Below are 25596 nucleotides of genomic sequence, written 5' to 3' on the forward strand. Positions count from 1 at the left end.
GTCTTTAAAGGTGCCATACCATTGATAATTCATGCTTATATTTTATAATTATCAGCATTTCTAAAACAAGGCATGAATTTAGGTATCTTTGTTTTTGTTGCAAACTAGACATCACTGCTACCTAAATAATCATTTAAACACTGCAAAGATGTTTGTTTACCCCCGAAGAGCCATTAAAGAACACTGCATGGGATAATTTTAGACTAGAATCTTCTGGGGAGTAGGATTCGGTAACCGGACAAGACCTGCAACTACTCCCTTCTCCCACAAATTGGCCAATGTTCCACCAAGTGGTTCTAGATCTGTTAATATGGAGAAGGGAGCACGCCCCCAAAACACTAGTACCTGGGATTCGAGTATCAGAACTGTGGACATAAAAGAGAGAGTGACCTCCCGGTGTGGTGGAGTTAAGAACTTATCCCAACACTCTCGAGGGAACCTAGACTTGACGTCCCCTAGATCACCCCCCCACCCACAATGCTGGCCGGGTGTTCTGGCCTTTACACCTGCCCCTCATTACTTTGAGGGCTCTATTTATGACCACTTGGTAATTGGCCATGCCCCACCTCCTTTTCAGGGGGCCAGTCGAACATTGGGCACCTAGTTTCTGCTGTAGAGCCCCCAAGAGAAGTAGGTCTGTGTATGGGAATTCCTACGATCTCTGGGAGGGGGAGATATGACGGTAGGCTCAGGCCGAATATTAGAGGGAGGCTGAGTCGACGGAAGACTCGGCCCCCCTCTGACCTGCGGCCTATCCCCAAGTGCACCTATGACAGGCGACCAGTTTCCTCCCCTCCTACCCTGGTGTTGGTGAATGCTAGGTCCATAAGGAATAAAACTGCTACTATCAGAGATTTTCTTACTGACCAGGGAGCTGACCTAGTGTGTATCACTGAAACCTGGATCCAAGAGGGGGACGAGATCCTACTCCAGGAAATAACATCTCCAGGTTATGTAATCACCCACCAGATGCGGAGTGGGAGGCGGGGGGGTGGGGTGGCTATGCTCTCCCGAGAAAGCTTTTCTCTTAGGGCAGTTCCTGTTGTGGACATCTCTGGCACTGAATGTGTTGGTCTGGTGTGGGATTCCCCTGAGAGCATGGCCTTTCTGCTGGTGTACCGTGCGCCTAGTGCACCAGCAGACAGCCTATCCCAGCTGCTCGAGACTGTGTCGGAGTGGTCCTTGAGGTTCCCCAGACTTGTTGTCCTGGGGGACTTCAATGTCCACGCTGATACGGACTCTTGCTCAGCAGCGGCTATGGACCTAGTGTCTACCATGGAGACACTAGAACTCTTGCTCTGCAGTACTGGGCCCACGCATCAAGCAGGACATACGCTAGACTTGATCTTCAGCGCAGGAATTCAAGTGACCCAAGCCTCTATTTTAGAGGTTCCATGGTCGGATCACTGTGCCCTGAGAGTCAGGCTGGAGCATGCCTACCCACCTGGCAAGGGCGCCGAGCCGATTTGGGCTCGCCCAAGAAGACTTATGGAACCTAGTAGGTTCCAGAATGCTCTGAAGGATCTGGAGCCTGTCAGCGACTCAATCGATGTGCAGGTGGACATGTGGAACATCAGGCTGTCCAATGCACTCGACGAGATCGCCCCTAGACGCCCTCTCCAACCCCGCCGAAATCGGTCTCCTTGGTTCACCGAGGAACTTCGATCGATGAAGCGGGAAAAGAGACGGCTAGAGGGCGTGTGGCGAGAACTTCATGACAGAGCTTCGAGATCAGCTTACAGGGCATTTATGGAGTCCTATGAGCATGCTACCATCGAAGCAAAGAGAGTATACTATGCCTCTTTGATAGAGTCCGCCAGCTCACGCCCGGCAAAATTGTTCAAAATAATTAGATCTCTAACGACGGTTCCTACCAACCCAAAAAGTGATGATCAGACCCCTTCAGCCGAGGCTTTTCAAAGCTATTTTGCTGACAAGATCTCACTACTACGCCGGGACCTCCCCGCCACAACTGATACAATGAGAGAACTTGAGACTCCGTGGCCACTTGCTGGGCCCACCCTCGACCAGTTCATCCCACTGGACGCAGAGGGTCTCGATAGGCTCATAGCTGCAGCTAGACCGACCACTTGCTCCCTTGACCCGTGTCCCTCTTGGTTAGTAAAATCCTGCTTGGAGGGATTACGTGACCCGCTGCTGAAGATAATAAACAGCTCCCTTGAGCAAGGAGTCTTTCCAGAGGGATTAAAAGAGGCAGTGGTCTCTCCTCTGCTGAAAAAACCAGATTTAGATCGTTTGGTTCCCTCCAGCTACCGCCCAGTTTCGAATCTTTCATTTCTGGGCAAGGTGATTGAGAGGGCAGTAGCGGTGCAGCTGCAGCAGTTCCTAGACGACACAGCCGGACTGGATCCTTTCCAGTCTGGCTTCCGTGCGGGGCATGGGACAGAGACTGTATTGGTTTCCATCACAGATCATCTCCGATGCCAGCTTGACCGGGGAGGGTCGGTGTTGCTTGTGTTATTGGATCTCACAGCAGCATTTGACACAGTCGATCACAATCTTCTGACCCACCGCCTTGCCGTTGCTGGAGTTAGGGGGACAGCTTTAAATTGGCTGGCCTCCTTTCTTCACAACCGTGGACAGCGAGTGGAGAGGGGGGGCCTGGTCTCTGAGAGGTCCCCTCTACATTGTGGGGTTCCTCAGGGGGCCATTCTCTCCCCTCTGTTGTTTAACATCTATATGCAGCCACTTGCTCAGCTGGTCCGAGATTTCGGGCTCGAGTGTTATCAATATGCTGACGACACTCAGCTTGTGTTAAAGATGGAAGGCCAACCGGAGTCTGTACCCGACAGTTTTCACCAGTGCCTCGAGGCCATTATTGGATGGTTGCGTTCCAGTAGTTGGAGGGTGAATCCAGCAAAGACGGAGTTCCTATGGCTGGGCCGACCGGGCAGTGGGGATATCCAGTTGCCAACCCTGGATGGTGAAGTGCTACGCCCGTCTTCACTAGTAAAGAGTCTGGGAGTCCTCTTGGACCCTTCACTGACGATGCAGGCCCAGGTCTCCGCCGTTACCAAAACTGCCTTTTTTCATCTTCGGCAGGCTAGACGGCTAGCCCCCTATCTATCTAGGGACAACCTGGCTACAGTGATCCAGGCTACAGTCATCTCGAGACTGGATTACTGTAATGCCCTTTACATTGGCCTTCCTGTGTCGGTGATCCGGAAGCTCAAATTGGTGCAAAATGCAGCTGCCCGGCTCCTTGCGGGAGTCCCCATAAGATGCCACATAACACCAATCTTACGGCAGCTGCACTGGTTACCAATTGAGCACCGGATCACTTTCAAAGTGATGGTGCTTACCTTCAAGGCCTTACATGGTCCAGGGCCGATGTACCTGAGGGACCGCCTCACCCCTTACAAACCCCAGAGATCCCTCCGTTCTGAGGACCAAGACCTGCTGGAAGTCCCCAGTTTTAAGACCTTGCGTCTAACTGCAACTAGACGCAGAGCCTTTTCAGTAGTGGCGCCATCTCTGTGGAACACCTTGCCACCTGAAGTTCGTGCCTTGCGGGACTTGTTGGCCTTCCGCAGGGCATGTAAGACACACCTGTTTCGGCAGGCTTTTGAGTTCTGTTGCTGATGTTTTAAAAGGTGCTTTTAGGATGTTTTAAAGATTTTTTTTTTAAATGATGTTTTTAAAATGTTTTTAAATTGTTGATTTTAGCCGGTTCTTGTAAGCCGCTCCGAGCCCTAGGGGAGTGGCGGCATATAAGTTTGAAAAATAAATAAATAAATAAATAAATTAATTAATTTTTTTTGGGGGGGGGGGTAATTCTTCCTGCTGTCCTGTGTAGCTTTAAGAAATGACAGATTGGTATCAAAATATTTATCTTGGCATAAGAGTCACATAAGATTCAGCAGCCAGGACCTTATGATTCTTAGTCCACAAAAGGGGAAAACAATGAAAATTTAAAGCTACCTATCTTCAATCAGTCAATTTCTATTAATTTTAATATCTTGGGACTATGGGAGTAAAAAATCAACAAAAAAGCATGTAGGACAAACTGAAGTATGTCGTAAAGTACAGTACCATTATTTGCTGAATTGACACCTCAGAATAAGTCTCTTATGTTCAAATATAGAAACATATTCATTTTGAATCCAACCATTACTGTTTTATCACCATCTCCCAACATTTTTCAGGTGTGGCGGAAATGCAAGAGTCGCCCATGGCTAACTAAAGTTACTACACTATTCAACAGTTCACTCCCATCACCATTCCGAGGAAATTTTCAGAAGTCACAAGAAGCTTCAAGAGGAACTGGCAAAAGTCATGAGTCTCCTTTGACTACTGACAGTGTTTCCTGAATGAACATCTGCTAGGGGTTTCTTCTGTTAGTGAGAAGCAAGTTGGTTCAGCCATGTATTTTCAATGTATGATACAAACTGTAACAACAAAGACTGTAACCTGCTGCTCACATCCAAGCCACCCTGGATCCCATTCTGTTAGAAAGATGAGATATAAATTCAAGAAACAAATAGCGAACTGAGAGGAGACATGATAGCCATGTACAAATACGTGAAGGGAAGTCATAGGGAGGAGGGAGCAAGCTTGTTTTCTGCTGCCCTGCAGACTAGGACACGGAACAATGGCTTCAAACTACAGGAAAGGAGATTCCACCTGAACATCAGGAAGAACTTCCTCACTGTGAGGGCTGTTCGACAGTGGAACTCTCTCCCCCGGGCTGTGGTGGAGGCTCCTTCCTTGGAGGCTTTTAAGCAGAGGCTGGATGGCCATCTGTCGGGGGTGCTTTGAATGCGATTTCCTGCTTCTTGGCAGGGGGTTGGACTGGATGGCCCATGAGGTCTCTTCCAACTCTACTATTCTATGAATTACTACAAGATTGCTCCAAATGACTTGATTATTTCAGCAGTCTCATTAAACAGAAACTGTTATAAAGGGCTTGGGAATTAAGTATGTATATCACAAGCACCAATCCTATTATGTAAAAATAAAATTGGCATGTGTCGATAAAATTATTACTCTGATAGAAAGGGCTTTGTCAGTAGCACTGAGTATTAGGAAAATATGTCTGGTCTTCTCAATTGTCTTGAGAATTTGCCCAAGACACTTCTGTTCCTGTTATTGGGAGGGGCATGCCTCTCACATTTTTTTTAAATATGTTGATACAGTTGTTTTGCTATGTCAGAAAAAGGTATCTTCTTCCAAATATTGCTGAACAATTCCCATTATTCCCCATTACTTTGGTCTATTGGTTAAGGTGCTGGGAGTTCATTCAGCAACATCTAGAAGTCTGCATTTTGTCCATCCTGGCTACATCACTCGTTTTATAGAATTACACTGTTCTTGTTTTCAGTCTTGTGATGATGAACGTAAATTTACTCAGAAAGAGCAGAGCATAAATCCTTAAAAACAAAGTAAAACAAAAAGACCTGCTAGGCAGCACAACCCCCATCCAGTTCAGTTATCAGGTAGCTACCAGACCCAGACTGCATGTGTCAATCAGATCCCAAGTGTATAATGACATGAGAACTGCTTGTTATTTATTAAACAAAGCCACTAAAAGGTTTTCAACAAACACTACAGTAAAAAAAATATTTTGGATTTAACCAAAAGCAAATAATTGCACTGCCAAGAAGAAACAGACTCTCTCTTTGTTGACCTTCCTTCCATTATGCCTAACAACATGTCACTTAAAGTCTTAGGGGACTTTCAACAAAAGACAGAAAAACAATGCCATGGTACACAAATTGTTTAATGTTGAGCCAGTTTAAAAACAAAACAAAATTATACACACACACACACACACACACATACACACACACAAGTGAATGTATGTAAAAAAAGAAAAGAAAACCAAGCAAATGTTCAACAATGGTTAAGAATACAAAAGCAACATTTCAAAGCAAGAGGATAAAACCTCAGATATAACAAACCTTACACTATCATCAGGAAATTCTGAGTAGAAAAACTCAATGAGAAGGAAAACCAAGTCTCTGTCTGTTTGCTACTGAAGAAAGTTGCCAAACCCACACAGTAAAAGACATGCTACTGCAACTTTACGAATTGAATCTGTCAATAAATTAACTTTCTCAGACATGTAAATCTATCATCTTTTCTATAGGGTTCCAACAATGTATTTATAACACGATCCTATGTGTGCAAACACAAAACTTCCACTGTATTCCATTGAGTTTACAGCCAGAAAAGGTAGGAAGCACTGATGCATTTAGCTATTTGACTGAAGATCCTACTCAAGTTTTGCACTTCATTACAACACCACATTAAATCTTCAGTTTGAAATATTTAAAACATGCATGACAACGCATGTAAATTCATGGGTTGTTGTTTTTCTATAACTTTCAAATTCTAAATATGAAGAGCAACTCAACAAGAAAACCTTCAAAGTTTTCAGGATAAATGAGAATTCTAGTTTGCATTTCAGCTAGGAAACTACACAAGAAAGTGGTTTGTTTGCCATAAAAATCTTTTGATAGCCAAGCTTTTCCTATGGTTTTTCTAATGTAAAGCCAAAGTGATCTCAAGCTGAAAAAGACTTGACTGATTCCTTGCAGCTGTTGACTAAAGTCCCATCTACACTGATCATTTAATGCATTTCGAAGCTAATTTCAACCTGTGGTGGCCAAACAACAAACTCACACAAAAGTGTGCAAAAGAAAACCCCTAATGCACATCAGTGCTCTGCGGTTTGTATAATCACCATCAGGGCCGCAAACTAGTTCCAGGATGTCCTATGTAATCACCCGCACAGTGAAACCACTTTTTTCAATACTGCATTGAAACTGCATTAAGTGGTCAATGTAGATGGGGCTTAGTTCTTCTGATGAAGAGCTTGGAAAAGAGGTTTTTGAGTGGTGGAGTTGGAAAACAAACATGACAGTATGTCCATAGGCCATACTGGTTGGGGGAATTCATGAAATTAAAGTTACAAAAGTAATATTTCCAGGTTGTGCTTTGCTAAACACTAGGAGATACTATAGATGCATCTACACTGTAGAATGGATGCAGTTTGACACCACTTTAACTGCCATGGTTCAGCACTATGAAATCATGGGAGTAGTCAATGTACAAGGTCTTTAGACTTCTCTGTCAAATACCACCAAATTAAAATCCCAAAATTCCATCTCAATGAGACAAAAACTCAGCATTTAATAAACACTGGAGTTAAGTATATCACATCAATAATTACGTTACATTGACATGCATTTTCGTTTTATAAAAGTCATATTGCAGAATATGAAAGCAAAACAGAACTACTTACCTTGAAAGGACTGCTTAGTTCTGTTTACCAGTTCTTCAATAGAATAACTTGCTAGTTCACCTCTGGCATGCTTAGTTTTGCAGTAGGTGCACGCATTCAGACAACTGGGGGGAAAAGCATGAAGTGCTTAAAATTCTTGATTTTAAAAGCAAATGCATACATTTGTCTTAGAACGATAAGGTATAGCTCCTCCACCTTGCAAAATATATTTATATGTAGCTGTTGGAAGTTGTCTATAACTGCCATTTACTATCAAACAAATCTGACTTTTGACCTTTTCAAGGCAAGTGATGTATTTCCTCTCAGAGATGATTTATGCAATATTTGTCAGGGTTAAAATATTCAGCATTCTTTTGCCTCCCAGCCATTTTTCTGCCAAAGGAATAAATGCACTTAAAGATGCAGACACTCAGGGAAAAATAAAGCACACAGCTATTTTACTTTCTTTTGTAAGTCTTGGTTTATGGTTATGTTTCTGTTAGTTATGTGGCATTTTATTAACCTATCATTCGTTTTAAAGAAATCTGCACAAATATCTTCACTGGGGGCCCCTTCTGGGGACTGCAGGTGTGAGACAGGATAGAAAACTTTAGTTCAAGAAATCAATACTCTATACAGTGCACAAAAATGCATTAGTCGATTGAAATTACCATATAATGCTAGAGGTGTGGAAGAGGAAATCTCACAGTTGGTGAAATTTAGGTCAAGGCACATTGTGTCCACATGGTGAAACAGCCTATTGATGCTTCACAAGAGCTCATGAGTTTTATTTTTTATTGCATTTTCTGCAATTTTTACAAAAATCCTATATGCAAAGCTCTCATATTTTCCCCTCTGGAGCTAAACACTTGAAGCAAGCGTGTCTGAGCAAAAAGATGCAAATAAACCAACCAGCACTATAAATTTAATCGTCCACACAAGAAGGCAATATTCATCAGTTTTAAATTTTGCCTATGCAGAAATGTGCAGGATGCAATCTCAGAAATGTGTAGAAGCTCCTTATAACTGGAGAAAAGTCCCCATAACATCTCAGCAAGCAAGGCAAGAGAAGTACTTTCTCATTTACTGACCAAGAAGAGCTCCAATTAAAAAAATTATGTTTGTATAATGAAGAAAAGGTTGCCTTCCAAAATTGACACAGGTCCAAACAAAAACACTCTTGGAACCATAGCTAGGATATAGAAGCTAATCACTGCAGAAACACTAATTTGTTCCAACTTTTGTGACTCAATCAGCATGAAAGCAAATTGCTCAGTTCATCCGAATTAAAGGATCTGGAGATTCACAAGGAGAACAAAGTAAAGCCTATTATAGAATACTGTTGTCCTGAGTTTACTACAGTATGGATAGAAGTTGTCTCCTAGATATACTTCTGTTAAAAGGATCAAGAAATATAGGTTCCACCAAAACTATTGACTGTAGACAAAGTATGTTGTTCTATAAAAATTATTAAGAGGTGTTGTGGACAGGAGTAGATCCCTAAACACTGAGCAACCACATTCTGTAGAATCTGCCAGTTCAGACTTGGGTAAAAGTAAATGGAAAAGAGTGGGCCCTTGGTATCTGCTTCGATTTAGTCCATAGATGCCTCATGGATATCTACATCTGTGAATGCTTAAGTCTCATTATACACAATGCAGTAGTAAAATGGTGTCTCTTGCATATAACGGCAAAATCAAGGTTTACCCATGGAGGGCTAATATGTTTTAGCAATGTAGGAAAAACAAAGACCAATCCAGGACTGCATTATCATTGAAAGCCATCATTAATATAATACAACTATCCATATAGGCAATTTTGTATTTGTTTCCAGTAGTTGAAAACAGATCCAAGTTTTCAGTTTGTTTAACATGCTTCTAAAAAAAAGAGGAAAAAGTCTATTTTTCCTGCAGTGTCTGAAACTAACAAATCTTCACAAACTGAAATTTGGTCCTCCTCTCTTATGTGAATCTGAGGATGAACAGATGGGAATATGTTATCTGAATTCTATACTACACTGTAGTATAAAAAGCTCACATTAACATCTGGTTTTAAAATCCTTATTATCAAGGTTAGGAAAACACGAACAAAAATTAGAATGCTAAGTCACGGCCAACTCCTTATTCCTTAGCAATGTTTAAAGCCAGTGAGACCTTAAGCTACCCAACAGTCCTAAGTAGTTATGGAATGAGTGAGATGTCCCAATGAACTGTTCTGTAACTGGCTTTGTTCCATTTAATCATTAATTAGGAGGTTGGCGCTGTGGTGGAATGCAAAGATTAATTTTGGCAATTTATTCAAAAAGTGACATCTAAAAGGACTATATGAAGAGTTATAAATAAAGCACAACAGCACAGTAACATATTTGAAAAGATTCTTATACAAACAGTGTTTTTAGGAATAGTTCATGAATCAGTTCATTATACGTAGACACTCACCTATTTTTTCCCTTAAGCCATCATAATATTTTATTTTTCCCTTAGCTAAGTGAACTTTAACCTATTCCATATAAGGTTATAAAACCCAGAAGTAGTCAACAATGATAAGGTTTTTAATTCAGTCCAAAAAGGAACGGCAAAGGATATGGTTGTCTTGAATGTTTTTTACCTCTTAAATAGTTTGTCTTATGCTCCTGTTCTACCAACTTTATAAATATTGTATGTAACTGAATACCTGGATTAGAGAGCTGAAAGCAAATGTTTCCTCTTATCTGCATGGAACATAAACCTGCTAGAAATTTAAATCTGTAAAATACATCACTGGATTTAGGCATAGGAAATGCAAGACCGCAGTGAAGCAAGCACTTCAGAGAAAACATGACTTCAAAGCACATTTTCAGACCAAGAGAAAGTAATGGTTGACTCACAATTACACAAAGCACCATACACTACTTTGCTCATGTTCTAAAATGGGCTGAATCTGAAGTGATATGCTTCACAGTTGGATGTTGGAACAACTATGACAGAACAGGGAAAAGACCTTCCCAAAGTATGGCTCTCATCTGAAGAAGAAAATGAAAACAGACAGTTGTGCGGACATTAAAAAGATAAAGTGCTTTTCAGAGAATGGTAATCAAAGAACTCAAATTTTATAAGCCAATTACAGCTCTCAGAGTGCATTTAGATTCCCACTTTATCCATCTCTGCTTGTAGAAGCCAATGCTATGCAACAGATAAGGAAAAATATTGGTTCATTTCTAATTTAACTGGAAGTCATATGCAATTACACAACTGAATTTTCATCAAGGCATGGCGGGGGTGTGCTCCATTTATTGTTGCAGGGAGCAACAGGATAAGCAGTGCAACAGAGCAATGCTGTGATCCTGGCACTGGCGAGCAACCAACAGATAAATGCTAGTTATTTGTGAAAAAGCATCTTCCAAGTGCCTTTGGAAGACTGCATCCTCCCCATCCCACCAAAACAAAAGTCAGATAGCCTCAGGCAACATTAGGAGAATGAGCAGCTAGGGAGAACTACCTTTGCTTGCCAGAAATAACTCTGCAAGGGACGATACGTCCAGCTCCATATAGATATAAATGCATACTCTTCCCTAGTGTTTTTTTAAAAATAATTTTTATTGATATTTTTCAAATACAGTGTGGGTTTTAAAAACAGGGGTAGGTGCGGGGAAATGGGGAGGGGAAAGGGAAAGTTTTAGGAATGAATGGGGGAAAACAGAGAAAGGGGAAGGGAATGAAACAGAATAAATTTCAGGGAAACATCACCAAAACAGGGAAATAATCTTCCTTCCTTTACCTATTCACATAGGTTCATTGTATTTAACATTTTTCTAGTTCTCAAACTCTTAGTTTGTATCTCTACATTTCTTAAGGTATTCTTCCATTTTGCTCCAGTTTGTCCTTCTTACATATTTTCCTCTCGTATCCTTCAGAAGGAACATAAGTTTGTCCATACTATGTATCTCTTCTAATTTGTACATCTAAGTGTCTTTCTTCAGAGTTTCTTCTAATTTCCATGCTTTCGCAAATTTGACACAAATGATGAAATTTTATTTACATATTGTGCTACAGCCACCAGGATGACTCTTCCCTAGTGTTAAGAACCCTGGGGTGGGGGAGAAGTCTGTCCAGCTGCTTGGAATGTTTCTGGTGTTGCCTTCAGCCCACTTTGAGGAAACAAAACACAGAAAGGTGCTTTGGATTTTCTTGCCCAAAGTTCAAAAATGTGGAATCCATCAAAACTCTCAAATTCTAAATGCATGAGAAATAACTATAAATGATGTGTTCCAGAAACATGGGAAGGGAGAAATTAACTTTCAAAACAATAAAGACAAAGGGTTGTTGTATGTCTTTCGGGCTGTGTGGCCATGTTCCAGAAGCATTCTCTCCTGACGTTTCGCCCACATCTATGGCAGGCATCCTCAGAGGTTGTGAGGTATGGAGAAAACTAAGCAAAGAGGTTAATATATATCTGTGGAAAGTCTAGGGTGAGAGAGGTCAGTGTGAATGTGTGTAGTTAATCACTTAAATTAGCATTGAAAAGCTTATCTGCTGTCTTCTTCCTGCCTCTGGGGCATCCTTTGTTTAGAGTCGTTAACTGCCCTTGGTTGATTCATGTCTGGAAACCCTCTGTTTTCAGAGTATTGCTTTTTATTTACTGTTCTGATTTTTGAGTTTTGTAATACTGGTAGCCAGATTTTGTTCATTTTCATGGTTTCTTCCTTTCTGTTGAAGTTGTCCACATGCTTGTGGATTTCAATGGCTTCTCTGTGTAGTCTGACATGATAGTTGTTAGAATGGTCCAGCATTTTTGTGTTCTCAAATAGTATTCTGTGTCCAGGCTGGTTCATCAAATGCTCTGCTATGGCTGATTTCTCTGGTTGAATTAGTCTGCAGTGCCTTTCATGTTCTTTGACTCTTGTTTGGGCGCTGCGTTTGGTGGTCCCTATGTAGACTTGTCCACAGCTGCATGGTATCCGGTAGACTCCTGCAGAAGAGAGAGGATCCCTCTTGTCCTTCGCTGACCGTAGCATTTGTTGGATTTTCTTCGTGTTGGATTTTCTGTAGATAGTTTGTAGGTTGTGCTTCTTCATCAGCTTCCCTATGCGGTCAGTAGTTCCCTTGATGTATGGTAAGAACACCTTTCCTCTGGGTGGATCTTTGTCTTGACTCTCATGGCTTGTTCTTGGCCTTGCAGCTCTTCAAACATCCAATTCACCATGGAAAAAGAAAAGGAAGGAAAACTGCCATTTCTAGATGTTCTGGTCATCCGCAAACCCAATCAACAATTGGGCCACACAGTTTACAGAAAACCTACACACACAGATAGATACCTTCATAAAAACTCCAACCATCACCCAAGTCAAAAAAGGAGCACAATCAAAGCCCTGACAGACCGTGCACAAAGAATCTGCGAACCTCACCTCCTCCAAGGTGAACTCAACCACCTAAACTGGGCTCTACAGGCCAATGGATACTCCACCACAGACATCAGAAGAGCTGCAAGGCCAAGAACAAGCCATGAGAGTCAAGACAAAGATCCACCCAGAGGAAAGGTGTCCTTACCATACATCAAGGGAACTACTGACCGCATAGGGAAGCTGATGAAGAAGCACAACCTACAAACTATCTACAGACCCACGAAGAAAATCCAACAAATGCTACGGTCAGCGAAGGACAAGAGGGATCCTCTCTCTTCTGCAGGAGTCTACCGGATACCATGCAGCTGTGGACAAGTCTACATAGGGACCACCAAACGCAGCGCCCAAACAAGAGTCAAAGAACATGAAAGGCACTGCAGACTAATTCAACCAGAGAAATCAGCCATAGCAGAGCATTTGATGAACCAGCCTGGACACAGAATACTATTTGAGAACACAAAAATGCTGGACCATTCTAACAACTATCATGTCAGACTACACAGAGAAGCCATTGAAATCCACAAGCATGTGGACAACTTCAACAGAAAGGAAGAAACCATGAAAATGAACAAAATCTGGCTACCAGTATTACAAAACTCAAAAATCAGAACAGTAAATAAAAAGCAATACTCTGAAAACAGAGGGTTTCCAGACATGAATCAACCAAGGGCAGTTAACAACTCTAAACAAAGGATGCCCCAGAGGCAGGAAGAAGACAGCAGATAAGCTTTTCAATGCTAATTTAAGTGATTAACTACACACATTCACACTGACCTCTCTCACCCTAGACTTTCCACAGATATATATTAACCTCTTTGCTTAGTTTTCTCCATACCTCACAACCTCTGAGGATGCCTGCCATAGATGTGGGCGAAACGTCAGGAGAGAATGCTTCTGGAACATGGCCACACAGCCCGAAAGACATACAACAACCCTGTGATCCCGGCCATGAAAGCCTTCGACAACACAATAAAGACAAATTTGCAAATATGCCTTAGACCATTCACTTATGAATAAACAAGAAGTTGTTTATTTAGGGGGAAAAGAATAGAAAGAAAACATGAGAAGACAAGGGGGGGGGGGAATTAATGTAACTAGATGTTTTGAGAAAGAGCATTTTGGTCTTAAGGAATAAGTGTGGAGACAGCAAAATCTGATTTTATGGGAAATTAAGAGGCCACCCACATGTACCACAAATGGCAGTACTGATCTGGAGTAGGGTACTCCAGATCAGCATAGCTAAGTCCACACTGCCAGCCACCAAGATGATTAGGAGGCTGGCGGGTGGCCACACTGTGCAATCCTGAAGCAACCCAGTGGCTGGATGGTTCCCCACAACCCACTAATGTCAGAAATGGTTTGGTGCTACTGGACTGCCACCCTCACTTTGCCCCTGTCATTCGGCTATGGTGACCATCAGGCATGAAAATGGTGGTGGTTACTGTTTGGCACAGGTAGTAATGATAAGTGAAGTGACATGAGGAAGGGGAGGGGAGACAGAAGGAATCAACCCCTCCTTTCCCCCTTCTTTGATTGTAAAGGCCTAAACAACAGGGAAAGCAGGATGGCAGTGTGAACAGTTGAAGTAGCTTCCAAACAAGAAATGGCACGAAAAGTTATACTGTCCCAAAATGTGGGCAGCCCCAGAGTATCCCATGACTTTTCTTAACATGGGACAAGAATTAAGCAACCTTCTCCCGAATTAAAGTGAATGGACCCTGTGCATCATGTAAATGTCACAGAGTCCATTCATACCCGAGTTGGAACTACTCTTTGGCAGAAAACTACTCTTTGCCTTGTCTGATAGTCATTTACTCTATCTTTCTCTTGCTAACAAATCAGAAAATTGCTGCACCCCCTTTATGGCTCTGAATTTAAATGTCCAAAAGAACACCCATTCACACAGGTAAGCAAAGGGTGCAAAATATGATTATTCTGGCTTGTCAGACATACTATGAAACACTGTGGAATTACAACAGTGGTTTGTCACACCTATCCCTCCCACCCCCATTCCTTGCATTGTGACACATATTACTAATAATAGGTTCAAGGAAAGGGTCTGGGTTTTCTATAAATTTGTAAAATCAGAAGTTTGTCTGACTCTGTTATTCATTACTTCATAGAAAAAATACATTCCTTTTTAGAAAAGGATTTAGACCTCGTTCGTTTTTTTTCTTTTTTTTTCTTTTATCTCCTTCTCTCTTTTTTAATGTATTCCCAATACTCAATAAAAAACTAAGCAAAAAAAAGAAAAAAAAAGAAAAGGATTTAGACTGGTGTAACTCTATGGAAATGCTAGAGGAGGAAGATATCTAGAGTAGTTGTGGGAGACAAAACTGTATCCATACATCTTTCTGAAAGCATTATAGACTGCTGTACAAAGTCTAAGCAAAATCGCCACTTAGAGCACATGAAAGATTATTCTGAGACTTTTGCTAATAGTTCTTCCAATATTTGCTGGAATTTATACATTTTTTCACACTCTAGCCAATGCTGTTGAACACATGGGCCATAGGAAAAAAAAATAGAAATATGTACTGTGATGCACATATTTTATGTGGTTTTTAACCTGCTGCCGATTTTTCTTTTTTCTATCTGTCAGGATCTACTATCAACAAAAACCTATGCTGTAGATTCTGCTGGCTTATTATAAAATGCAAATATTGTGACATTTGAAGAACTATGCACCACTTTTACAGAGATATTAGCAGGTGATACTTGACTGATGAAAGCTGAAGAGTACTTTGCCACTGAATACCATTTTGTAGCTATATCCCAGTTCTGACACAGCACAGTAGTGGATAAAAAAGAAATATCTAAGAATCAAAGTTAGTTAAGAAACACTGAAATTTGAAAAAAGACAAGTTATCTGAAGAGCTTGAGTCCTTGTTGCTAATATTTACAGACATGGAGATGAAGGCATTTATCGATTCCATATACAAAGTAGGAATCTAATGATAAAGGGTACCTTTAAGTAGAACAGATGGGAGTATTTGACATTTCAGAATCAAACTCTAGCTTAGACCAATGGGGGAAAATCAAAGGCCCACACAGATGTGATACTGTCAGCAGTCCTTTCAAGAAAGCAATCTGGGAACTGCCAACTGTTACTCAGCAACAAAAAAAAATACGGTAAGAAGACTGTCTAAAGCAAACTGCCATGGCAGTTTCTGTTTTGTAGCAGAAGAGTATCATTAATGAGTACAGCAATTGCAGAAGCAGAATAGTCAAGCATTTCCTTGAGTGATCTGTCTCATTACCCCATCTCACAAAGCAAAAGGTATTAATTACCTTTTAATCAATTTTGTTTGATTTGTTATGTGTTTTATTATCATTTATACTGTTGTCTTATTGTAAGCCGCTCTGAGTCCCTTTGGGAGATGGGGTGGGATATAAATAAAGCTTCGTTCAATCATGAATAAATTCTTAGTACTAGCAAACTTGGGTGTTATGATCAGAATGTTTAAATCAACAGACTGAAAGCAATTTCTACTTAAAGCAAATAAAGTATTTTGACGTTACATCTAACCCATACACACCATGCAACTCCCTGTAAACATTTGTACATATCTTTTTCAGAGTGAATACGTATTGGTAGAGCTTATTTGATATGGATGATGTTTTGCAATTCATAGAAGCACCACATATTCATTACAATCACTAACTGCTATTTATAATGAAGACATTATAAGGAAAATAGTACCTGGAAATGTAAAATTATTTAAAGCAGAACACTTCTAACAGCCACATAAGTTGGGGGGGATGTAAAAAAAATGTAACAGACTGAATTGTATAATGGCTATTTCAAGATATCAGTCATAAGCAGCAGTTTGCCAGCCTAATGCCATAAAGTATGTTGCATCATGAAAATAGAGATATTCATTTAGAGGCCATCAGCACAATTGTCAATACTTAAACCAATTATCAATGTAGAATGAAATCATCATGTACAGCTAAAGAAACATCCAAAAAGTGGGTCTATGGGAGAAGAAAGACAAAAACTCAGCCTGCATTACAAAATACTTTAAACTATTTTGTTTTATTGCTATGACAAGGCCCAGTAAACAGACCATGAAATATTTTCTGCTATCCTCACCAGCTACTCAGAATTCAAGTTCTTTAATTATAAATGGCACTAAATCAGCAGTAGCAACTGGAAGGGAGCAATGGCCTCTTCTCCAGTTTCTTTTACTGTCCTCCTCCCAGATTAAAGAATACTCTATATTTTAATGATCGCAGTTGAAACCCAGTAATAGGCATATCAGAGGTATCACTGTCTACTGAAACTAGGACTATAGAGAGAAGAACTGAAATGATCAATTACTGAAATACTATGAAAACTTTGCTATATTTCTGGTTAAGCTTGCATAAATATATACACACTATGATAAATAGGGAGTTTCCACAGGTTGGAAAATATATTCATGATATTACTCTTCAGAATGTTTCCTCAGTTTTAGAGACCATTTCCTTAGAGTCACTTGGACAAATGTGATATTAAAGTAGAACAAGCAAATCAAGATCATATATTCTTCCGTTTTTATTTTATCACTAGCTTGGGGACCCGGCGGTGCCTGGGTCATTTGAGAAAGGCATCGTTTGCCTGTATTCCAAGTGTAGTCTATATCCAATGTCAGTTGGGTTCAGTGGGTGCGGGTGAACTCCAACTCCCATATGCAAGTCCCATCGTCCAGTGTCCATCCCCCTCCAAACAGTGCCAGGATGTAGAGTAGGTCATGGGGGCTCTATGCGTCATGTTTGGTCTTGAGCAGTTATTTGTGTGGGTCGTGGTGTTCTCAGGAAGTGAGTGAAGGTATTGCAAGTCCCATCGTCCATGGTCCACTGTCCTCCAAACTGCACCTGAGTGTAGAGTAAGTCATAGGGATTCTCTGTGTCAAGCTTGGTCTTGGTGAGACATTGGTGGGGGTGACAGTGATCTCAGAAAGTGAGTGAAGGTATTGCAAGTCCCATCATCCATGGTCCAAGCTCTTCCAAACCTCACCGAGATGTAGAATGGGTGATGAGGGTTTTGTGTACCAAGTTTGGTTCATATTCATCATTGGTGGGAGTCACAGTGCTCTCAGGAAGTGAGTGAAAGTATTGCAAGTCTCATCATCCATGTTCCATTCCATGCAAACAGTGCCAAGATGTAGAGTGGGTCATGGTGGTTCTATGTGCCAAGTTTGGTCTTGATCAGTCATTGGTGGGGGGGGGGGGGTTCACAGTGGTCCCGGGAAGTGAGTGAAGATACTGCAAGTCCCATCATCTGTGGTCCCTCCTCCCTCAAACTGCACCAGGATGTAAAGTGAGCCACCCTGCACCTGCGTGTCAAGTTTGATACATTTTCATCATTCATGGGCATCACAGTGGTCTGTGGGAGGTGAATTGGATGAAGGTACTGTAAATCCCATAATCCTCTGCCAAACTGCTGCAGCATGTAAAGTGTGTCATTTGGGATATGTGTGCCTGGTTTGGTTCAATTCTGTTATTTGTGGCAGTTGCTGTAATCTCAAGAAGTGAGGGAAGGTACTGCAAATCCTATCATCCTTGGTCCATCCTGCCCCAGTCTACACCAGGATGTAAAGGGGTCACAGGGGTTCTGTGTGTCAAGTTTGGTCCAGTTCCCTCACTGGTGGGCGTCACAGTGCTCTGTGGGAGGTGTAGCATTCGAAAGTACTGAAAATCCCATCATCCGTGGCCCATCATCCCCAAATGGCACCAGGACGTAAAATGGGTCATAGGGGTTATGTGTGGCAAGTTTGGTCCAGGTCCATTCTTCCTGGCGGTCACAGTGGCCTGTGGAAGTGGCGGCCAATCAGAAAGCTGCCACATACACACATACAAACACTGACTTTTATTATATACATAGATAGATAGATTTTACAGAATGTTAACTTGAAAGTCAACAGTCTTGACATCATGTCTTTGACAGGTAGAGATGAATACAAGCATATTAAGGTACTGTTCCATTATCCCGGCGGGGGCCACAAGGGGGCACGAGACAGAGAAGAATAGTCCATTTATAAAGGTGGAGGGTGGATTGAAGAAGTAAAACCATTTCCCCCCCCCCCCCATTTTCCTGTTATTCCTCCCACCCATGTCCCCATTGTGGAAGCAACTCTCATTTATGACATGGGAGGTGGGGAGGGGGGGATAACCAGTGAAAATGGGGGAAATGGTTTTCTTCCTTCAACTCCCTCCTTATGAAATTGACTATCCTTCTCTGCCTAGCGCCCCATAGTGGCCTCCGCCTGGATAATGGAACAGTATCCATATGAATATATGGCCAACTGGAAGGTAGTCTCTCGCTTATCTAACCTTCACTTATCCAACATTCTGGATTATCCAACAAAGTCTGCCTCTCGCCCGGATCCACAGCTGTTTCTCTAGACAGCAAGTACTGAACTTTTTACGGATTTAACTTCAGAAATTGTTGTTACTGTGAATTCATTTTATGCAATTCTATCTTTATTTGTAGTCAATTTTTAGTAGTCAATGTTTTCAATACATTACAATGTTTTGGTGCTAAATTCATAAATACAGTAATTACTATATAACGTTACCATGTATTGAACTGCTTTTTCTGTCTATTTGTTGTAAAACATGATGTTTTGGTACTTAATTTGTAAAATCATAATGTAAAGTGACGTTTAATAGGCTTTTCCTTAATCCCTCCTTATTATCCAACATTTTCACTTATCCAACGTCCTGCCGGCCCGTTTATGTTGAATAAGCGAGATTCTACTGTAGCTTCCTAGAAACGATGCGGAATAATTTGACCTATATTTCAAAATCATTAGTAGCTTATGCCAATTGTTTCCTTTCTTTGAGATACCAGATTTTGTCCACATTAACATAAGGCCTATAGATTTCATTTTGATTGTGCACTATGCTGTATATGGGGTTGTGCTTGAAGATATTTTTGAAATTTCATCCTATCCAATGTCTGTGGCTAATTGGAACAGGAGAGTGTGATTCCACAGATAAAATAATCGATTGCTTTAAGTTAGTTTCTGAGCCCAATTCACAGTGCTTATTTTGGCTTTAGGACCTGAGACCTGCACGTTTCTATATAAGCTTGTCCGTACTTTACTTCTTCTGGTAAAGAAGTCCTCTGACTTATTGGTGTTAAAGGTGTGTTTGACGGGAACACAAGAGAAGCCCTTTTCTATGGCTGCACACAGATTTCAACATTTTCTTTTTGCGGGGGATTTGTCTCACCACTTCTTTGGCCAAGGATGTGACAGCATCTCTCTTTTAAATGAGGCTTGCACTATCAGTTGGCTGACTTCAGAGATCTTTTGTTCCGATACTTTTTAAAGAGCAGCCTATTTTTATTTTTAGGATTGTAGTTTGTATTTTTATGAGGGTTTTTTTCACTGTTAGTATATTTAAACAACCTAAGTGTTCAAATTGGCTAACTAAAAAGATAAATTATTTTGGCAGTGTTTTGGAGAATAAAAGGTTGGGGCCAGTTTCTAATCCCCAGAGATTTGAATGAATAATTTATTTACTCATGAACATTTTCTTAGGTTTATAAGTGACTATCAACATAGTGCAAGAGCAATATGCTTGTCTGAAGTCTGACATATGCCGGGGGGGGGGGGGGGGGGATCTTCTATATCCCATCAATGGAATCAATGCCCTGCATAAGGACATGGCAGAAGGTCTGTGGCACCTCAGTTGTGAAATGTCCTCTATTAGATACCCGATTGGCACTAATTTTGGTTTCATTCCAGCATGAAGTTTAAGCTTGACATTTTATAAAATACACTGGGGCCTCATGACATCATAACAATGTGCTTTTATATACATGCTCTCATACTGTTGCAATTTCTAAATTATGCAATCATTCAATATATTTAAACTATTTTTTTTAAATACATTTTTATTGCTTTACCGTTTCAATTCTTCCAAATGATTTCATTGCCCTGAGATGTTATGATACGAGGTGGGACAGAAATGTTGTAGATGAATAAATATTGAAGAGCCTCTAGCTTACAGTTAACATATCTTATACTAATCTCTTACACACGACATAGGAGCCAACAAGCAAGCTGTGATTTGTAACTGAAGTTTCACCTTAGGTTTGCATATTCCTCCTCAGCATGCCACAGTATCTCTATCAGGCCAGCTACAGTTACTGCGAACTCAGAGTGCCTCCAGGCTATGGGTTCATGGCTGGTTAGGAAACAATTCCCTATTGATAAAAACCACAGTATTTTATCTGGTTGCCACAACAAACTGAAGTTACTTCAAACGATAGGAAAAAATGTAAAGCTGAAAGGACATAGCATACAAGTTAGTAGAGTGTTCACAAACTTAGTTGAGTACAAGTTGAGTAAATCAATTAATATGGTCATCCTAACAGCAAGTATGTATTTTCCAGGACATTTGTGCATTTGTAGAAACCACTGAGCTGCTGAACTTGCTGACTGAAAGGTCGATAGTTCGAATCCCGGCAGCGGGGAGGGGGGGGCTCCCACTGTTAGCCCCAGCTTCTGCCAACCTAGCAGTCTGAAAACATCCAAATGTGAGTAGATCAGTAGGTACCGTTCCAGCAGGAAGGTAACAAGGCTCCATGGATTTGTCTACGGACAACACCGGCTCTTTGGCTTAGAAATGGAAATGAGCACCAACCCCCAGAGTCGGACACGATGAGACTTAATGTCAGGGGAAAACCTTAACCTTTACCTAGACCAGGGGTCTCCAAACTTTTTAAACAGGGGGCCAGTTCACGGTCCCTCAGACCATTGGAGGGCTGGACTATAGTATTTTTTAAAAAAACTATGAACAAATTCCTATGCACACTGCACATATCTTATTATGAAGTAAAAACAAAACAAAAAGGGAACAAATACGGACTCAATGTTAATAATAATAATAATAATAATAATAATCACCATCATAATCATCTATATATATAAATGAGTGACGGCATCACGGCAACCAACAAAACAACAAAACTACAGGCCCCCAACCTCGAAATTTGACAACACAACCCATCATCCATGCCTCTAGGTTGATATAACAAAAAGAAAAGAAAAATAAAGTTCTAATTAGAAGGAAAGGAATAATTGTTTTTATCCAATTGCTGCCAGTTACAGGGCTAATCTCTGCCCACTTGGTCTCCTAGCAACCAACTCAGCCGAGGGAACAGGCAGATTTAGGCCTCTCTTAGGCCTCTTCCACAGATTATCTAATTTGTTTTTATCCAATTGCTGCCGCTCCATGCAGTCATCCCACATGACCTTGGAGGAGTCTACGGACAACGCCGGCTCTTCGGCTTAGAAATGGAGATGAGCACCAACCCCCAGACTCAGAATCAAGACTGCACTTAATGTCAGGGAAAACCTTTACCCTTTACCTTAACTACCACTTATTCCTCAATACTTTATTTCCCATACCACCATACTTCGCCACAGCAACGCGTGGCCGGGCACAGCTAGTAAAAATAATAAAGAGGGTTGGAAGAGACCCCTTGGGCCATCTAGTTCAACCCCCTTCTGCTTTTGTGCACCAAAACATAATCAAAGCACCTGACAGATAGCCACCCAATAATAATAATACCAGATAATACACATAGTTGGAAGAGACTCCTTGAGCCATCTAGTCCAACCCCCTTTTCCATTTGTGCACCAAAAGCACCCGACAGATAGCCACATAATAATAATAATAATAATAATAATAATAATAATAATAATAATCTAATCTAAATCTAATCTAATCTAATCTAAATCTATAATAAAAGCGAAACCCCGTATGTGTGTATGTGGCAGGGATGTCTGCTCACACAGACAGCCTCCGTCCTCCACAAACAGGCTATACTTCCCAGGGTTAAGAATCTAGCAAGTCACCCCTTTCCACTGACTTTGCAGTTACAGCGAGCTCCATGAACATGTAGCCCAGCCCCTGCCAATGTCCTTCCCAAACACTACAGCCCACCACCCAAGGAATGCTTTCATTTGGGGACCATTTCATCCTAGATTTTGCTTTTAATTCCACCACAGGCAGGCATCCCAGGGTTCTCCATTGCTGTGGAATTTGCATGGCCCCGCCCACTGCCCTTTCCTTTCCAATCTCTCTGCATAACAAACAGAGCACAACTAAGCTGCAACTAAACTTACTGGAGGAGTTTAGGGATTGACTCCACGTGGTGGAAGTTGTAGTTCACCCTGCATCAAGTCAGAGCACTGTCACTCCTACTGGGGAATATAGAGGAGTTGAAGTTCACCTACACCCAGAACGCTATGAACCCAAACAATGATGGCTCTCGCCCAAACTTGCTATGCAGACCCGATATGCCCATATTTGACTACTGGTGGGTTTGGAGGGGAACTGGACTGGAAGTTGAGGAGTAGTAGGTACTGGGATTTATAGTTCACCTGCAATGAATGAGCATCACACTTGGCACACAGAGCCTCATAACTGATACAACATATTCGACAAGTTTGGGAAAAAGGGAGTTATACTTCACCTGCAACCAGATAAACACTGACCCCCACCGACAATGCACTAGGACCACACTTCACACAGAGAAGCCTCATGACCTACTGAACAGGTATTTGTGGGAAGCGGCCTTGATTTTGGGAGTTGTAGTTCACCTCCATCCAAAGACCACAGAACCCAGCCAATGACGAATCTAGACCAAACTTGGCACACAGACTGAATATTGCCTGCTGTGAATACTGATAGATATTTTGGGGCAATTGCCCGGGGAATCTAGAAATTGCAGTAGTTCACCCCCATCTAGATAGTACTGCAGCACACCTGGTACACACACCCAAAATGGCCAACTAATAATACTAGCAGGGTTTTGGGAGAATTCAGCCACAATTCTGGAAATTATAGCTCACCCACTCCAAACAGAATACATAACATTAAAAGACAAATAATACCATTCTCAAATGACCCGGGCATCGCCGGGTCCCCAAGCTAGTCCCTTAATAAACATGGTTGGAAGAGACTCCTTGGGCCATCTAGTCAAAGCACCCCTGTCCAACAACAACAACAACAACAATACTGTAATAATCATGATGGGAAGAGACAGCTAGCCTTCAAGAAAAATGAATCCACAACAGTGTTGCAGAGTTTTCTTTCAGTCATTCACACTGGAATGACTGAGGAGGAGGGAGAGAGGCACATGCGGACTCCATGCTTGCTTCGCTGTGCATGCACGTGTCTCGTTCTAACTCATGCTGTGCAAACTCCCTCCTTGTGGATGTGCACATGTGCATGGCGAAACAACAACTGAGGCGTGCCTGTGGCGAAAGAGGCCTCCCTCTTTATCTCACCATGCGGATACCCTCGTTTTGCCGTGCGCGCATCCACAAGGAGGGAGTCTGCGTGGAAAGATAAAACGGGAAGCCTCTTCCTTTCGCCACAGGCATGCCTCCGTTGTTGTTTCACCTCCTCCATCGTTGAGGAAGGCACACACTGGGTGAGGGAGGATGCGGGAAAGATGAGCACCTTTTCCTCCTCGCTCGGCCCGTGCGCGCCTTCCTCGGTGGTGGTGGGAAAGGAGCGTGCGGGGTGAGCGAGGCGGGAAAGGTGAGCGCCTTTCCCCCCCACTCGCCCTGTGCGCACCTTCCTCGGCGGCAGCAGCAGGAAAGGTGCAAGTGGGGCGAGGGAGGAGAGAAAGGCGTGCGCTTTTCCCTCCTTCTCCTTCGCGCCACACGCACCTTCCTTGGCAGAGAAGGAGGGAGATACCGCCATGGGGGCCAGATAAATGGCTCCGATGGGCCGCATGTGGTCCACAGGCCGTAGTTTAGGAACCCATGACCTAGACACACCATCTTGCAACTCTTCTGGATATAACTTTTGAGGTGTTCCTTCTGTCATCCATCATTTTGCTCTTCCTAATTTATCATCTGTTGTTTTTCTCTTCTGAGTTTCTATAATTTTGCCTGTTTATAAATTGAGCACAATTTATAGAACAGTGTCTTAACTGCTTTCAAAATAAGTTAAATGCAACCACTATACAATCATATTTCTTTCACACACACTATTAAATATATTTGTATGAAAGTTACAACTTGAGGGACTAAATACATACATAAATAAATAGAATTTGAAATTTTCAGCACTGGGACTACAATGTACAGATCCAAAGTGTGAAGAGAATATGCATTTGGTAACACCCAAACTGAAGCATGTTTTCTATATCTTATATTTTCCTAACATATCTTTGTTGGGCCCTTCCAGACAGGCCCTATAGCCCAGGATCTGATCTGAATAACTTACTATCAGTATTTGAGACATATTGTATTGAAAATAAACTCAATTATTAAGGTCAAAGTTCTGATATTCTCAAAAACTAAAAGGAAATATAGAAGAACCTTAAATAGGAATAGAACTAAGCAAATGTATTTCTCCAAATATTTGGGATTCAAATGGAAAGTACTAGTTTTGGTCAGAGCAGAAAAAGGAAGTACAGTAGAGTCTCACTTATCTAACATAAATAGGCCGGCAGAACGTTGGATAAGTGAATATGTTGGATAATAAGGAGGGATTAAGGAACAGCCCATTAAAAATCAATTTAGGTTATGATTTTACAAATTAAACACCAAAACATCATGTTATACAACAAATTTGACAGAAAAAGTAGTTCAATACGCAGTAATGCTATGTAGTAATTACTGTATTTACAAATTTAGCACCAAAATATCACGATGTCTTGAAATCATTGACTACAAAAATGCATTGGATAATCCAGAATGTTGGATAAGTGAGTGTTGGATAAGTGAGACTCTACTGTAATCAATTCTGTTAATCTTAGATAATAGCTTTTATCAGATTTTTTTTCACACAAAGTGCTCAGTTCATTCCTTTGGTTATAAAGCTCACTACTGATATTTCTATTTGGACTGCAGTGTTTAATTTACAAGTGGAAATTTTTTTTTAAGGTTGTAGGGTTTTTCAAAGAAATTATTGGAATTGCTGTAATGTGTTTCAATTATTGCCTGTCGGT

The 25596-nt window shown here is 41.4% G+C and overlaps 1 protein-coding gene across 2 annotated transcripts in view; it reads right to left on the bottom strand.

Moving 5' to 3' along the window:
* The window catches only part of cdkal1 (CDK5 regulatory subunit associated protein 1 like 1), a 323608-nt gene that overhangs the window by 172093 nt on the left and 125919 nt on the right, over positions 1-25596 (bottom strand). For both annotated transcript variants that reach the window (XM_062980661.1, XM_062980662.1), the window contains exon 8: positions 7268-7371. In XM_062980661.1, coding sequence (XP_062836731.1) covers positions 7268-7371 — 104 coding nt within the window. The remainder of the gene's footprint in view (positions 1-7267; positions 7372-25596) is intronic.

Source organism: Anolis carolinensis, chromosome 4 (genome assembly GCF_035594765.1).
Source record: "Anolis carolinensis isolate JA03-04 chromosome 4, rAnoCar3.1.pri, whole genome shotgun sequence".
Lineage (NCBI taxonomy): Eukaryota > Metazoa > Chordata > Lepidosauria > Squamata > Dactyloidae > Anolis > Anolis carolinensis.